Raw genomic sequence first — 17,677 nt, 5'->3', positions numbered from 1 at the left:
ATCAAGTGTGTGCACTTGTTTGATCCCGTTTTTTGGTGCCCAATACCTCCGAGCTCCCAATGAGAACACAAAATTATTGATGTGCAAGTGTGTAACAAATGTCCTTGAGATTGTAATTCTATGTAATTACCTCAACTCTGGCCACATATCTAGAGATTCTTTCAGTACACCTCAGCAGGTGGTGAGATGGGAACCGCCAGCACCGAATCAACACATCGGCTCCGTCCAACAGCACCAAACAGAGCAAATGGGGGATAATAGCCTTTTTTAGATGAAATTGGGGATAATACATGCCAGTCTACCAAGCGGCAAATGAGACGGTAATTAGAGGATCAAGAATCTGTTTTCTTTTGTTAAGGGTCAAGGTTTTTTGTGCATCTCTTTTGTGGGGTCAAAGCCATACTTGCGACTTTCATCCAGGAGAGCTTTTTCTGAAGAATTCTTCCCTAGAAGGGAGCACAGTGGAAGAGAAACTTCTAGGCATGCTCCCTGGTCGAGGAAGATACCTACCTCAGTTTTGCATATACTTTGGAGGACAAGGCACATAGCACGCTGGTACTTCAAATTCGCTACATCAGGTTCAAATCTAAATACGTGCAAGTGTAATGCAGCACAATTGACATGTCAAAGACAACAACAGACAAAGTAGTTTCAAATAATTTAGCAATCATCATCAACAGAAGACAATACTAATAACAAGCAATCATAGCAATAACACAAGAATTTAACATATGCCTCTATCTTATTTAATTTCCTTTTATTTTATTTTAACTAGGATGGTGATAAGAGGGGTGAGGTTTTAGGGTTTAAGATCACTTCCAATACTAATAACAAGCAATCATAGCAATAACACAAGAATTAAGCAAGATCACTATGTATCATATTCTATTTAATAAAAGTTTTTGTTGGTTCCAAAATTCGGAACTAGTGAAATTCCTTTGTTTTATTTTGAAATTCTTGGGATGTTACAATCCTCGGCCGCGACGCCTTGAGGACGCCAGCGATTGGTGGCGGCGGCGCTTAGGGACCCGATTGCTTTTTTACTTTTTGTCCCAGGGTGTTTTTTGTAAATCTAGAGGGCCTTTCTTCAAATTCGAGGTTTCTCAGGGGGAGAGATGTTAAGGGTCCTCTTTGTAATGTTTACCCTCCACGTGTGGAATGAATGAATATTTGGGGCCTTCTAGGCCCTGTCCTTGTGCAAAAAAAAAGCATGGGTAACAAACTAGGGTTGTGGGTACCGGATCGACCCAGCCTGAAACCTGAACCCAATCCATATTGATTAGCATACTCATGTACCCACTACGACCCTTCCCCACTTCGTCCTTTTTGGTTAGTGGTGGTGGGCACACCCATGGAAGTATTGTTGAAATTTTGAAGGCATATCGCGAAATAAGCGACTTTCCGTAAGGACGATAATCTCTGTAGAGAATTTATTTCAAAGTTAAATAAATCTGACACATTTATCCGTTCAAATGAAATAGAGCATGTTCATGACATTAGCTTGGCTGGAGTGGATTGGTTGTGGGCTTATTTGATAGCTCGTGAGTTTGACTCTCATCTCCTAATTTTATTTTATATTTTTAAAAAGTTGAATGCTAGATTTGAAAATTTTCCAAAATGTTTGAGATTTTCTACATAACTCAAGAAAAAACAACGAATCTCTATGAGATGCCGAAAATAATATGAAAAAGGAATGTTAAGACGTGCCTATACGTAATCCATGAAAGTGCATGTCTTTCACATGTGTGGCCTCGGTAATTGATAGCAACCTCTATGAACCAAATGTTTGCATTGAGTTATACTTGAGGGTTTTATCCATAGTCAATGCTTGAATCATTAATTTTCTTTAAGGTTGAAAGCAGAAGAAAGTGACGAAGATCAAATGATGGCCAAGGTGTTATTTTAGCATACATAATTCCGGATGATTACACTGATGAGTATCTTCGCAAGATACCTCGATCAAGTGTGTGGGCTTGTTTGCAAAAGTGCATTGGCAAAGATACCACAATCAAGTGTGTGCACTTGTTTGATCACGTTTTTTGGTGCCCAATACCTCCGAGCTCTCAATGAGGACACAAAATTATTGATGTGCAAGTGTGTAACAAGTGTCCTTGAGATTGTAATTCTATGTAATTACCTCAACTCTGGCTACATATCTAGAGATTCTTTCAGTACACCTCAGCAGGTGGTGAGATGGGAACCGCCAGCACCGAATCAACACATCGGCTCCGTCCAACAGCACCAAACAGAGCAAATTCGCTACATCAGGTTCAAATCTAAATACGTGCAAGTGTAATGCAGCACAATTGACATGTCAAAGACAACAACAGACAAAATAGTTTCAAACAACAGACATCATCAACAGAAGACAATGCGGGGGATTACTTGCGCCACTCACACTGATGCCCATGCTATATTTCCCAAAATGGATCAGATGTGGTCGCAACATAACCTATCTTAGTTGGAATCTAACTCAATTCTCCCTAGTATTCCAGTCACCTCTTGTGATGGAATCTGACCTTCAACAAGAACTGCATCTTTACCTGCCAAAGAGAAGGTTTCATTGCAAGATCAGAAGGAATTTTCAGTAGCTGCAATAGCGAAACAGTAAGTATGTCCAATAACGTGTCCGAACCTGGGATGTATTGTAGACTATATACTCGTTGTACAGAAGCTCAGATGCCCTGATAGATGCTGGAACTGGCTTACCGCAAGGCACTACCACATCATCCCTCCATTTCACAAATTCCGACTCCTGCGGCACAGTTTTTCCTAAGCCCTTGGTTGAATGCTTCCCTCTTGGAGGTTTGTCCATCGGCTGCAGGATAAGTATGGGTGCTAAGCCAGGATAAACATGAGAAATGAAAAACTAATGGCAACACTAAAGTTGAGTACTGGAAGACACACATTTGGATACATGCTCATGAAGATGTGAACATCTAAAAGTGTAAAAACATGACTACCACTTCACGGAAGGTGCAAGATCAGGAAATCTTTTAGGTTGAGCACTGTGGACAATAGTGGAACAATGTAGACCTAACTGCTATCTCATTGGACCTTTTGCTAGAATTGTTGACAAGCACTGAAATATAGCACCGCAATGAGAAATAAAATAGAAAGCTTGATTAACAAGTTCTAGAAAAATAGCTGACAGGGCAAACCAAATCACACAGGGTTCATCTGGTGCATAAAATGCAATGATAAAAAATTAACATTGGCAATTAGATTTGCCCTTTCAATACCAAGATATTTTATATCTCACCGTGGCTTTTTTTAGTTCATGCATGTCTCCTAGAGCAACCTCGGAAAGAAGCATCAAACCAGTTGGATTGTTTTTATCCACATAGCAATACTGTGCACTCTTGCTTACTAAATCTGCAAAGTAGAGTCCTTTGCCAAACTGTCAACATGTGAAAGAAACATCACCTTAAAATATTCAACAAATAATTTCGCTGAGTTAGAGCATGTATAAAATGATTAAAGAGCAAACCATATAGCCTGTCACAGGAGCTTCAGGAGGTGCTATTCTTAGTCCTTGGCTAAGAATTCCAATAAAATTTGTCAACCTTGAACCTACAAATTGAGTTTTAAAGTCATGAAATGGTAGAGGAGAAAAAAAAAGGAATTCTGAGAAGGCAAGCAAACAAATTGAACACCTGAGACAATGCAGTCAGATAAGTGAACTGCTCAAAATAAAATAAAAAAGGCACAACCACGCTACTGTCAATCACGATCAACGCCATCCATAGTTACTATTCCGGAAAACCTAAAATTGCAATAGAAAAATAAAAAAAACAACCAAAAGCCTTGAAGTATCTTGTATCTCTCCATAGTGCTGGCTCACTGGCTAATCCATGAATAGAAATCGACAGAGGAATTATGCTAGATAGTAACGGAGGGAACCTGCTCAATGATGGATAGTGCTGCGGCTCACCTCACATCGTTTCGATTCCTTGCCAAACGAAGAACTCCGCTGCCGGCCGGTCAGGGAATCGAGTACGAGGACGTCCGGAGGAGTGACGGCATGCTCGCCTCAGGCCTGTCGGCGGCGACTGAAACAACTGGAGTGACTACTCACCAGGACGCCACTCCGATGAATCGAATCCAGCGAGAGAGTCCACGCCACACCTCGTGCAAGTCCATGGTGCCTCCTCTCCTCTCCTCTCCTCTGCTCTCCTCGACAAAGATCAAAGTCTAAGTCACAAGTCACGCGCTAGCCGACACGCGGCAGTGTGACCATGGCCTGGTATAAATAGGGACATGTTGGTGGAGGAAAGCTAGAAGATGGAGTCGATTCCAGACTGTTGCTTGGTGCGAGAAGATCTTGGCTGTTCGTTGGGAGTAGAGGAGTGATGTACGGCTAAAAAAGAGTGGTGCCATGGATTGATGACCTGGATTAGTGTATTCATTTCTTCCACTAATTACTATGTTTCATAATAACACCTCCTTCTCTTCCCACGCTCCCACGTACCAAAGTAAATTGCTCCGTATTCCAAGGAGACTACTAGCAAACTGAGTACGTCTCCACTCTCCCTTGTAGGTTTTTGGTTGTGTTTTTATCCAAGGTACCGTATGATATGAGGCTCGGCAGGATTGTATTAGCATGCATGAATTTCTCCAGCTATTTTTTTTGTTTCTTTCAACCGATGGCAATAATTTTTACTTCGGTTCAATGGAGAGAATTTTTTTCCATCAGCTAGAGAGAATAATATTTGTTTTTTTTTACTTCATGCAAGATTTGCTTGCCTATGGATGATTTTACTGTCTTTGTTTTGACTCGTGGATACTTTTTACTCCGGAATATAAATATTTGTTTCCTGTCACCACTTATGGAAAAGTGTTCATTTTCTTTCAGCGATGAATTTGTATCAACTTCTTTTCCAAGTGAAGCGGTACTTTTCGACCCAAAAAAGAGCTGAATTAAAGAGAACTTTCCATTTTGCTTTAATTGATAATCCTTCCATTAATGATTGATGCAAACTGAGTAAAACATTGCATCCGTACAGAAAGTGATCCATGTTCAAAACTGCTAACCTAAACCAATCAAACAAAAGCAAATAGAAGAGCCACATGATGTTTATTTCTAAAATTGACACCCAAGTTACAACAGAACATCCGCACCAAGATCCTCTGCCACAACAGCACGAGCAGCTTCGCTGTAAGCTGCAGCAAAATCAACAACTCTCTCAACGCTGCCATTTAGCCCTCCACATCATGTGACGCCTGTTGCTTCAGGCGACCAAGACCATGTCAAGCCTGTTAGCATCCTCCATCTGTCAGCGACAACAACAACTACCACATGATCAAGGGCACGCAGCATGTCTAAACAACTGGAATTCTAATTTACATGGCAACTGGAATCCTAACTGTCTATGACAATGAAACAGAAGCACATATCTGAAACAAGATGGCTCCATTTCAGGCTTCCCAAAGGATTCTTCTTCTGTCATCTCAAGGAGATCTCTTTGCTGGTGATGAAACTAGAACCACATGCCTTGTTAGAATCTCAACAAAATTTGGCAGCTCTAAAGTGGGTCTGATGTGGAAATCATAGAACTAACTCGAGGTAACACAAAAATGAGATCATGAAAGGTTATGCCACCAAAATACCCAACTGCAAACTCATTTTGCAACTCTAAAGTGGGTCTGATGCTTTCTTATATCTGCCATTTCCAATAGGATTACACATTTGAGGAATGGGGCACATAATTAATACTTCCTACAAAGAAATACTTCCTATGTTCAGCAGAATTCTACAACAGGGTATTACCATCAAACTAAGACAGCTCTGGCTTCACATCAACAAACAACTTCCAACCTTCATATTGATAATTTAAGGGGGCATCTCATACCAAACAAGTGCAAATCAAATCATCTATATACATCAAACCCACACCTTTGCTACTATGTGATTAAAAGATTAGAGTCCACATGTCAACAAGTATAAGCACCAATTAAGCTAACCTTATTAGTGAACAGCTTGATAGGTGATGACAACAACATTTAGTTAGAAACCTTACTAGCATTGTAATTCGGTCAAGAAAACTTGCCATGGCAGAGCAACGCCACCTCCTGATGATCCTTCACGATGAATACTAGCAGCCCCATCTCAGAGATAACAACAAAACAAGAGCAACACACTTGGGATGAGCAAGGCAACAGAAATGGCACCGCCGGCGTCAGGGACGGTTTTTCATCTAGCAAACCGACTTTATCCAGTTGTTACCGGTGATAATACCTTGGTGTGTCAGGAAGCACCGTGAGCTCCTTCCTTTTGAAACCTAGCAGTGTGCGCTTCATGTTGCTGCTCTTGTGTACCAGGGCAGAGGCATCCGCGAGGAACACATGTTGGTCTTCATCATCATGCGGCATTACTGGTATGGTCCCTCCCAATCACTGGTAAGAGGTGTCACAGCAAAAATCAATCAATACACAACCAAGCCAATACAAGGAATACAGTATATGATAAAATCTCATAAGCATCAAAAACAATATAGCACTACATAATAACGTTTAAGATCACAGTAGAGGATATTCTTAAGAAAGGATTCATAGATGCTAAGGACAATTTCAACACTAGGATTGCAAGTTACATCATGCATAGGGAAGATAATATGAAGGATAACTGGCCCTAGGTTCAAACTTCTTTTTTTTTACAACTTGACCATAGGGGAAGTCCCTACGGTGTAGATTTTTGTATTAAAGGGAATACAAACTGTACAGGAGAAAGCCCTGGGTTCAAACTTCACTGGATGATCTTATCCTAGATCTTATCAGGCCCATAACTACCACCATACTAGCATATATATCTACTAATTATATAAAAGAGTGAGAAGGCCATTGCTACCGTTTTTAGAGTGAGAAAGCGCATTAATGAAGTGCCCATCACGGCGCGGACGGCGGAAGGACGCACGCGGCGGCCCGGCCTCCGTCGCCGCCACGGCGCGGACAGCGGCACGGCGCACGCGGTGGCCCGGCCTCGGTCGTCGCCACAACGTGGACGGCGGAAGGGCGCACGCAGCGGCCCGGCCTCAGTCGCCGTCACGGCGCGGATGCACGACAAAGGCGCGAATCAGAGATGCGAGTAAGCCATCGGCGGAGGCACTCCGTCGGCGACGAAGTCGACGCCCGCAAAGCCACGGGATGTTTATGAGGAGCTTGACAGGAGATGACAACATCATTTAGTTAGAAACCATACTAGCACTATCATGATCCTTCACTTTGAATACCAGCAGCCTCATATCAAAGACAACGACAAAACAAGAGCAAGACACCTGGGATGAGCAAGGCAGCAGAAGTGGCATCACAGGGGCCAGGACGGTTTTCCATTTAGCAAGCCAACTTTATCCTGTTGTTATTGGTCATGATACCTTGGTGTGTCGGGAAGCACGGTGAGCTCCTTTTTTTAAACCTAGCACCGTGAGCTCCTTGTTGCTGCTCTTGTGTACTGGGGTAGAGGTCTCCATCATCATGCGACATTGCTGGCATGGTCCCTCCCAACTACTGATAAGAGGTGTCACAGCAAAATTCAATCAATACACAACCAAGCCAATATAAGGAATCTGGTATATGATAAACTCTCAGAACCATCAAAACAATATAGCACTATGTAATAACGTTTAATATCACAGTAGAGCACATTCTTAAGAAACGATTGATAGATGCTAAGGACACTTTCAACACTAGGATTGCAAGTTACATCATGCATAGGAGAGATAATTCGAAGGCTACCTGGCCCTGGGTTCAAACTTCACTGGATGGTCTTACCAAATATTCACTCAATTGCATTTCCAAGATCTTATCAGGCACATAACTACCGCCATACTAGCATACATATCTACTATTTCATCAAAGAGTGAGAAGGCCACTGTTACCGTTTTTAGCCTCTTGATATGACCCTACAAGAAAAGCGTACTCGAATTAATTTGCCACCACTTGCAACAGTTCTTGGTGGGCAATACAAGGAGTAAGAGCAACCACACAGGCATATACAAACGATGCAACAAGCACAACATAATTTAGAAAGTAATCAAGTCGATTGGAGCGCAGACAAGGATGTACTGTTAGACTCCTGAACAGGGGCGGCAAGGTCGTGGTGGTGGCCTTTGGGGCAAGCAGCTTGACAACAGGACGCTTTGAACTAATTATAATCATATAATTATCCGTTCATAATAGATCACACTAATGAAAACAAATAGACATAATTGAGCACACATAGTTTATTGTAGATAGTAGAAATCATGTCCTGAAAGTGTATATGTGTAGTAACAGAACTTTAGTACTTGTTTTTCGTAGGTTCCACAAGAACTAAATGCTACTCCCTTCGGTCCGTTTTAATTGACTCAAATTTAGTACAAGGAGGGAGTACAAGCCTACAACCAAGTTCTTCTCTCAGGTTAGGTTCCAGAACATCTGATCATAAGACAAAAACAAATATTGCAATCATGTTTCAGATACGACAGAAACCAAGTGTCATTCAAGGCAGCAACAAACTAATGCAAAAAAATACTACCATAAGACTTAAGCTTGTAAGCACATCCATGGATGGTTCTAACAAAGGTTGAGATGATATGATCAGTACAAATAGAAATTTTGATGCATCCAATGTGCTCAAATTAGAGGAGTTCTCAAAACGAGAGGCTACTGGTTAGCTCAAACTACTATTCAACCTTGGATTCAAAAAAAAATGTGTAAGTTTCTGGTTGGACCAATCTGCACTAAGTTATTGCAATCACACAGTAAATGACTGAGGAACCTACAAAGGGAAGCTTCGAGGATATATCCGTATAAACGGGGCAAGATAGAAAAATTATACTCAGGGTAGCGCTCTGTACAAGATAGGTGGCAGAGATAGAAGACAAGAGGTGTCTCACCAGCTGCGGCGGGAGTGGCGTTTTCCTAGCGAGCACCTCCGACGAGAATAACAGCATGAAGCCAAGGCGCTTCGCGGGCCTGCTACGGTGGAGTGGCCTCACGGATTGCACGGTGAAGAAGCGCACTCCCTACGATAGCCGCTTTGTGCTCTCTCTACCATTTCATGGCGCTCCTTGCAGCGAGTGGCGGACAACAGCTTCCGTGGCTCGCATCGCTGCTGCATACTGATGGCCGACACCCCCTCACCAGCGTGTAGCACTTTACCTTAGCAGCGCGCACGATATTTGGCGAGCTTGATAGAGCGCCTGCATCATGCTACTGATGCAGGCAGGCATGGCCCAGCGAGCAAGCCAGCCACGACACCATTGTTCCTGGGCCAGGTTGACTGAGAAGGAAGTTCTCGGGTTTGAAACTCCATGTACATATCTGAATGAAAAAATAGAAGCTTCATGAGAAAGAGAAAAAATGGTCCCACTGCATTAAACATAGCTAAATAGATATTTCTGCTTACCCTTTAGACTAGTCACAATGGGAAGTATCATACACTAGTATCATGCACATGATACTAGTTTATGATACTACCCCCACAGTGCATAGTATCATAAGATAATATCATAGTATCATTGTATTTAATGTTTTGTAGAATCTCAATGCAAATATGTGTACAAGATGTGTTTGCCATTAAGTTTTCTAGTTTTACGTGCTATGATACGGTATCATATTATGATACTACTCTCATCTCTCACCTTATTAAATGGTGTGCCACATCAGATTTTTACCAACATGACATGCATGATACTACCTATGATACTCCCATTGTGACTAGTCTTAGAATGCATGCTTTCCAGACATCAATACAAGCTACCATTTCTGACGGCATGCTGGAAGTTTTTGACACAAGTTAGAAAACCAGGAAGAAACATACTAACGAGCATGTTGCTTCAATATACATCTTGGTGTAAATACAGTTTCGCTCTTCTAGAAAAGATAGCAATTCCAACTGTAAGCATAAGTACCGGATACAAATATATGATTTGTGTGAAAATAAATAGCCGCTTAGGCCCTTCAACTATAATTGATCCTGTACATGTGTAAAATCAAGTTTTTTTCTACTACGGATATCTTAGCTACAGAAAAACCAACTGCTAAATTTGTTAAAATATAGGGTATATCAAGAAATTGGATATTTATAGCATTGTCCCAGAGAAGCAAACGGTAGACATTTTCTATGAATACAACAAGGCCACAATCAAGCCGACACAATGGTTTGGAAGTGGAGTAGCAATGGCACTTACCCGTTCTACAAGGTCACGTTCCAGGGTTCTACCTACAACAACACATGGCGCCTCATATGGAAAACCTAGGCCACACAGCACGTCAAGTTCTTCTACTAGTTAGCCAACCTCGATCGCTGCTGGACTGGGCCCGCATGAAACATCGGGAACTTCAACACCACCCTTGTTACCTGCTTTGTGACAAGTTGATGGAAAACAATCCAACACCTGATGACGGAATGCTTCTTCTCTTGTCAGGTCTGGTTCGATGTCCTCTCCTAGCAGCGGGCAATCTGCAGGCCACCGGAGCGGGACGACACACTCAAGGGATGGTGGTGCCACACCAAACATGCAACACCCAAAAACCTGCGCAAATGACTCGCCTACATCACACTACTGACCCTTAGCTGATTTAGAAGCACCACAATGGTGGAGCTCAACCCTCCATAACAACATCATCACCAACATCAAGGAAGAAGCTGTCCTATGGGCAAGAGCTGGAGCGCCAGGCATGCATGTCCTTCTACCACAGGCCTGGGACATCCACTGAATTGTATCTTCTGTTTGGCTCTTTCACCTCTTAGGAGGTGTGTAACAACAAACTCTCTCCCTTTTCAACGAAATAAACACAAAGACTTTTCTCGAAAAGAAACAAAAACGAAAACAATTGTTTTAGGCTGTCAGGAAGACTAGCAGAAAAGAGACTAGTGGTTGCCCAGACAAGCCGTACATTTATGACACAAAAGTATAAATAAAAAATATATGAATGTGTGTGAAGGACTTGGTCCTTCAATTACGCTAGCATGTATTCAGGGCATGTAATCTGGAGTAATTACACAATGATAAACTATCACAGAGCTCAGATATTAACCATGCAACTGGTGCATTGGTCAATACCTTCAGAGACAATAAGGAAGTGGATAGTGCCGTGATTTTCTCCTCCATCTTGTGCTCTGTTCAACCACAGCCTCATGCTTCTCCTACAAGATGAATTCAAAATCAACTCCAGACCAGGCATATAAATCATTACTTATCATTAAATGCACCAACCTAGTACTGAACATAAAACACGCAGTAAAAATAAAGATCTACCAAGCAATTCAGGTCGATGCCGTCAAGAGCTGCGATGTGGTCGCCATCAGTTTGGGATCGCTCAATGAGTTCAGCCTTTCAGGTATAGCATCAAAAAGTTCAGGGGTATAATTTTTGAAAACTGAATGCATTTTCAGCCATCTCCTATAGCCAGAAAAGAAGAAGCTTAGTACACATAGTGGTTCATCTGGAATTTCTTTTGGGTAAAGTTAAATTGCTGTCATAATACACTAGTTTGTAAAGTGCAACAAGTCACTAGTCGTACGCAAGGTTCTTTATATGGCATCTTGGAGTTGCAAGAAATCACACTCATGGTCTAATAAAACAGCGAGCGCAAACCAATACTATTTAAGGAGTACACTCAATTCAAGTCACCAGAGTACTCATATGTAGATCAGTCACAGCTAGTCATGATTAGTGGTCCATGAAGAATCAACAATGCAGACTAGAAACCAGGGGAGAAAAAAAAACAATCATACGCTTACTACAAATTAGTGGTGTCAATTACACATGTTAAGAATCAGTGGTGTCATCATGATCTTGTTTGTTTGAATACGTTAATTTTGAAGAAATTAGCGAGCTTGGGAACCTTTGAAGCACCTCTAACGGGTATATGAATCAAAGCATCGATAGCATGAGAAGCCAGTGGTATCACTGCTTTGCAATAATCTAGATATTTGATCATAGAGCTAATCCACACGCCTTAGAAGATCTCGGGCTTCATGTTTCCATACAGAAAGAACAATAACATCCTATTATAGACTAAAACAAAATACACCAAACAAGGAAATAATATGACAAGGCAATCCAGAACCATCTAAGAGCCACACTGTTTAAAAAGTGCTACAAATTATAAATTATAAAGTGATTGAAGTGGGGGTCCGAAGATGATATCTGAATTACAAATTATTTTATTAGGAGAAAAACAATAACATCTAATGTTACACCAGCTGATAATAAGTGCATGGTGAAATCTGAAATAGAAGGCAATGAAACCTCCAACAGAAACAGCATGGTTTGTACACAACTCCATTCTGATACTTTCAGACCAACAACATTCCAAGATTTTGCTTGGCACTGAAAATTGTAAATGTAGCCCCTCCATTCAAACAGATGGAAAAAAAACATACCTAGAGTTCGTAACAGTAGGAAGACTATGGATATTACTACTTTAGATCAATAAAGAACTAAAGCTACAATATCTCCCAATCTCCCATGCATACAAGCACATTCAACTTGTCCCACAATTAAGTAAACAAGAAAAGAAAGTAAAGCATCTCATTCACCATAAGCGATCAATGGGTTTGTTTAAATATGATATTTCTATAAAGGATGGAACTCAGATGACGATGATGTGCCCTATGCTCAAACAATAAAAATTGTTGGTGCTAATGAGTTATATTAGAGTTCGGGTCTTATTGCTTTGAGATCACTAATCAATTGGTTTTAATTTGGGCTTCACAAAAAGCTTTTATTTCCAACTCTACGCTGGAATTCGTAGTGGATGATACTGATGGAAGTCGGATTTTGCATCATCTTGCTGGTTGCATGCCATGCTGTATCTGATTGTGTAAATGACTGCAATGATCTCAGAAAGAATATTGATGAGCATGTTTTTTTCATTTGATCAGAAGGGTTATGTCCAACTTGAAGAACATATTCAATTGTGAAAAATAATGAGCTGGAATCTTTGAAAAAGTTCATTGTTGAACTACAATCGGAGATCAAAGAAAAAAAGAGGAGAGTTTATCTATGCACCCAAATATGAGTTTGCTTATGAAGAATGTAGCATATCAATTTCTGAGATTGATGGAGAAAAGATACAGTATTTAGAAAGAATATCTGGAGAAGAGAGACCTACCTGGCAACAACAACTCAAATTGGTGGTCCTCGGCAGCACTCAGGAATGTGGACGGAGGCAGGAGCAAAGTGGTCAGCAGTAGAAGCTAGGGGGAATTGTCACCCTTACAGAAGCTCCGGCTCGACTTCCAGCATCAGCATCTAGGGCAAGCATCCACAAGCTCGTCCTCCATTCCTCCCCACCACCATCCTTGTGACGCGGCAAGCCCCGCCTACGGGCCATGGGTCGCAGTCAGACGCCATCGCTGGCGGGAGCCACGCTGCGGCGCAACTATCTAGGATCGACATCTGTGATATCGGCGAGGGCAGAAACACGTGCGTTCTAGCACAACCAATGGATCACTGCAGCAAAAATTGGCATTCTGTACAGCTTAGTACAATAAAATAAATGATACAGATGTGTTTATGAAAAGTATAAGCATGACAGTCTGACCATGGTTACAAAGTGCAGTATGTTTGTAGGCTTATATATACGCAAGCATCAACATGAGATGAATACCTAAGAAATTTGATTTACACATAAGCATTTGAGTTACACATAGCAATTTGATTTACATGAAAAGTATAAGCTTGACATGTAGATATTTCAAGCAAAAAAAAAACAATACTACAAATCAGTATATGTTCCTAAATTAACAAGTATCACATTATTAGGCTAGTCGAACTACTATGCAACCAATCTCAACAAATCTGAAACAAAACAGTTGCATGGGATACACATCAATATGTGGGTGCACAAGTACAAATCCCCCTTCCAAAGAGATGAAATATTTTTCAGCAAAACTAATCCAATAGAGCAAAATATGCTAAAGCATCTAGTATCAACTAAAAATCAAAATTAGCTAGTGTGTGACTCTAAATTAGAGGAGAGTGCGGAAAATTGTTCATACCTGCTCGTCCACTGCTGAACAGCAGGGCAGCCACATCAGCAGCGTTGTGGTTGCCAACGACAGTCAGAGGGCACAATACTAGAGCCACCTTCACTGCAGCAGCACCAACCAATTGAGTCATCATTCCTGCCCGAATTAGAGGTGCGGAAAAGGAGCCCCCTTCCTCTTCATCTCGCCTCCTATTTCTTTGCAACACCTTGCAGTTAGTCGCTCCATTTGTGCCTGCTTATCTCTTACAATGCATACTTGTATAATTTCTGCATTTGAACTGATTGAACATTACCACAAGATGGATAAACGATCACATACTGACAACATTCATTATGTGTCCAGTACAGTACTAACCGACCAGATGTACTAACTTCTAGCCCTGATTTTTAATACTACTACTACAACTATCTCATGCAACCTCGCTGTAAAATCCATGAATATGCAACCCCGCCCGCAATCCATGGATGTAACATACTAGTTGCTAGCTTGTTGACCTGACAAACAATTATCAACAGATCTTGTGACAAAGAATCAAACTCGGAGAGATGATGACAACCTTCCGCAAGAAGTAAACAAGACCAGCATTACCTCTAATTTATCAATTCTTGAGGACAGGTACTACGTGTTATCTTTAGCAAGTGTATATTGATGTCATTAGCAAGATTGTACATGAACAGATGTTCAACATTCAGGTCCAAGGAATGATACTGCATCACCTGGGGAACCAATCACATGCTCAACCATTAAATTATGTTAGGCAAGAAGAACGACATGATCAAGCTAAATTAAGTTGGGAGTGTTAAGCACATACCACGTACACTGCTGCTTGAGAGATGTCGACGAGGTGCTATCGAGCAGCGTCAGAGATGGGGCTTGGGGAAACCAACATAACTGAAACCTAGACTCAGATTGAGGAGGCCAATTGAGATGCCAATGAGCATGCCAAATCCCATAGCAGCTCTTCCATCGTAAGGTTTGTGCTCAAAGAACTTCAGACATAATTCCTCATATAGTGAACAAAATGTAACCATCTGATGTCAACATGGTGCCTGGATAATAAAGAAAAAATTGGCTAAAATTTTAGGGTAACACATGAAAGAACAGTGATGCCGGAAGACATGAAAAATAATTGATAATCTTTTTTACATACATTTGTCATGAGAACAGTCCTGGAGTCAACATCCTCGTCAAAACTGGCATGCAAACCTAAAAGAATACGACATTTGACAGGATTTTAACTCCATCAGTCATACGCAATAATATTACAAGTGAAAATGTTGAGCTTGTAAAACCAAGGTTTGAGTGTACTGAGCAGATGGTAAGAGATCCCCATTAAAAGATAATCAAATAAGTGAAAGGTGTTTTTTATCCCCATGAACTGTGATACGGAATTGATGTAGCCCCGTTAAGTATAAATACAAGTATATCCTACCCACTAAACATATAAAGACAAGCGCTTGGAGTTGAAGAAGCACTGGACAATCAATTTTTAAGGCAAAATTGACTATTGGAAAATGGTAAAGGACAAGCACTAGCCCTAATAATCAGAAACGTTGAAGAGATTTAGACCGCACCAGGCTGGTTTAGTACAATGGAGACTATTCCAATATAAATAGGAACTAAGATTGACACCACCAAACAAACCAAGTGATGTACTAGGACGAACAAAACTAGTACTCGTTTCCTTCTCAACAGATCATTATGTACAATTTAGGTTCACTCTAGCTCCTTCGCCTCGACATATCCATTCCAGTAAGTCAGTCCAGCTGAGTAGCAGCATCATTTGAGATAAGTTGACAACTGATCTATGCCATTTTAAGACTCACAACACCATATGCTCGAGGAACTCCACGGACACAAGTAAAAAATTCATGCAGAAAATCTCACTAAACAAAGTCCTCGCAGCATCACAATCTACCCATATCCATATACCTGATCCTGTCCCAATATTTCCACTGCCCCGACATGAACACACCGGCACAAAGCATGATAAAATTTTCACCTTGGTGTCCTGCTGAACTGTCGCGTCGGCGTTGAGGCTTGAGAGCCGGCCGTGTCCATGGCTTCCCCGCCGGGAGAGGTGCACCTAAAGGGCGGTGTCGGTTGTGGGGCTTGGGATTGGGGGTGAACGACATCTTCAAATGGGGCGCATGGAGGTGGCGCGCGAACCCACGGCCAGGCTGCCGTCAGGCGACCCCGCGAAACACGCCGGCGGAGCAGCGGACGACGAGGTCTCGGAGCTCGCGCGGCGGCGGCCCTCGACGCGCTTGATGCCGCAGGCGAGGAACAGCTGAAACGGCTGTTGAATCATGGCAATGCCCAGCGAGGAGGCAAACCATGCTCCGTCGTCGCCGTCGACGCCGGCAGGCAGGCCCGTTGCTAGGGTTAGCAAAAATCTGCAATTTGGGGAATCGGGGATGCGGCGGCAGAGAGGGAATCGTCCGGGGTGCAGATCCTGAGCTTTGGCGGCGGCCGCGAGGCAGGGGTGGCCGGCGCGTGCCATGAGCGGCGAGCGGCGGGGAAGAGGTGGTTCTTGGGATGAAAAGGGGAAATTGTCCTGTGCGGGATGCGGCTACGTGTTTTTTTGGAAGTTGTTCAGACTGTTTGGATGGGGGCGTGGCGGCGCGATCCGCGAGAGCAAATCTCACGGTATGATTGCTGCACCCCCATGGGGCTCTCACAGGCGTTTGGATTTTGGGCCGTCCGATCGAGCTGACGTGGCGCGATCTCGGCCGGCCGTTCGTCCAGGGCTCTGAGGCCCTCGCGCCAACCCGCAATTTATCCATGGGTCGTGTAAAGCCCGTCCGACCCATTCGCTCCGCATCCTCCAATCCTCTCGCGTGATGTCCTCCCCAATCCCCTTGTCTCTCTCTCCTCTCTCCCACCCTCGCTCCGCCGCCATCCACCCTCCTCCACCACCGTTCGGCTCTCCGTGCGCGTCTCTCTCGGTCGAGCTCGCAGCGCCGCGACGCCGGGAGGAAGCCCATGCCGCCGCCGGAGGAAGCCAAGGCCGCCGCTCGCAACATCCCTCGCGCCATCACGGAGAGCCGACCGGAAGCGGCCCGACCGAAGCGGCTGCGGCCAGCCCTCCGCGAGCAAGCGAGGAGCGGCGTCGCCGATGGAGAGCGGCGCGGCCATGTAGGAGCAGCGCCGCCGGTGAAGCGCGGCGCGGCCTCCTCGCGAGAGGCGGGCCGCCGCACGGCACCTCCGCCTCGTTCCTTCCTCCGTCCTCCTCTCAATTTCCCTCCCCGTCGTCCACTGCATAGCCGGCCCTCTTCCACCTCCGCCTCACCCCTGCTAATCCATGCCGGCACAAGGAACATGGATGGCCCTCTCCTCACCCCCACGCGCTCCCTCGTGTTCTTCCCCGAGTCGCAGGCGAGGAGACGGACGCGGAAGCCTCTCCATGGCATGCCGGCGTTGGAAACGGCGGCGAGCGGAGGAGTGGCGGCAGTGAGGGCCACCATGGTTGTCTCTGCGGAGCCTCACAGCGCAAACAGTAGCAGTGCGGCCCTCACGGCCCACGAGGCAAGGGGCGCCACCATGGATTTTCCTTGGAGCTCGCCATCGAGCCCCCGCCCTGTTCGGCTCGGTGCAATCGCCGGTATCGAGGAAGAACACGCCCAACCATGTCCATGACGCAGCTCTTCTTTCGAGGTTGCCTCTCCCCCTCCCCCATTTGTGTGTAACAGTCTA

General features: G+C 43.6%; 1 protein-coding gene and 1 long non-coding RNA gene across 2 annotated transcripts; both read right to left on the bottom strand.

Moving 5' to 3' along the window:
- Window positions 1-2,359: 2,359 nt before the first annotated feature.
- On the bottom strand, window positions 2,360-3,743 carry LOC124662408 (poly [ADP-ribose] polymerase 1-like). The gene is made up of 5 exons (XM_047200248.1): window positions 3,722-3,743; window positions 3,491-3,573; window positions 3,263-3,400; window positions 2,636-2,818; window positions 2,360-2,543 (listed from the first exon to the last, which is right to left on the bottom strand). Exons 1-5 carry the CDS (start codon window positions 3,741-3,743, stop codon window positions 2,496-2,498), a joined length of 474 nt encoding a protein of 157 aa, XP_047056204.1. The 3' UTR covers window positions 2,360-2,495.
- Window positions 3,744-8,070: 4,327 nt separating this feature from the next.
- On the bottom strand, window positions 8,071-16,144 carry LOC124667785. Its single transcript, XR_006991405.1, has 9 exons — window positions 15,984-16,144; window positions 15,132-15,187; window positions 14,793-15,030; window positions 14,570-14,697; window positions 13,991-14,247; window positions 13,102-13,442; window positions 11,241-11,384; window positions 11,046-11,128; window positions 8,071-8,140 (listed from the first exon to the last, which is right to left on the bottom strand). It is a non-coding gene; the product is annotated as an uncharacterized LOC124667785 (long non-coding RNA).
- Between the last annotated feature and the right edge of the window lie 1,533 nt (window positions 16,145-17,677).

The sequence above is a fragment of the Lolium rigidum genome, chromosome 6 (assembly GCF_022539505.1).
Source record: "Lolium rigidum isolate FL_2022 chromosome 6, APGP_CSIRO_Lrig_0.1, whole genome shotgun sequence".
Taxonomy (NCBI): domain Eukaryota; kingdom Viridiplantae; phylum Streptophyta; class Magnoliopsida; order Poales; family Poaceae; genus Lolium; species Lolium rigidum.
Note: the sequence above shows the minus strand (reverse complement) of the source record. Positions and strands in the feature narration are given on the sequence as shown.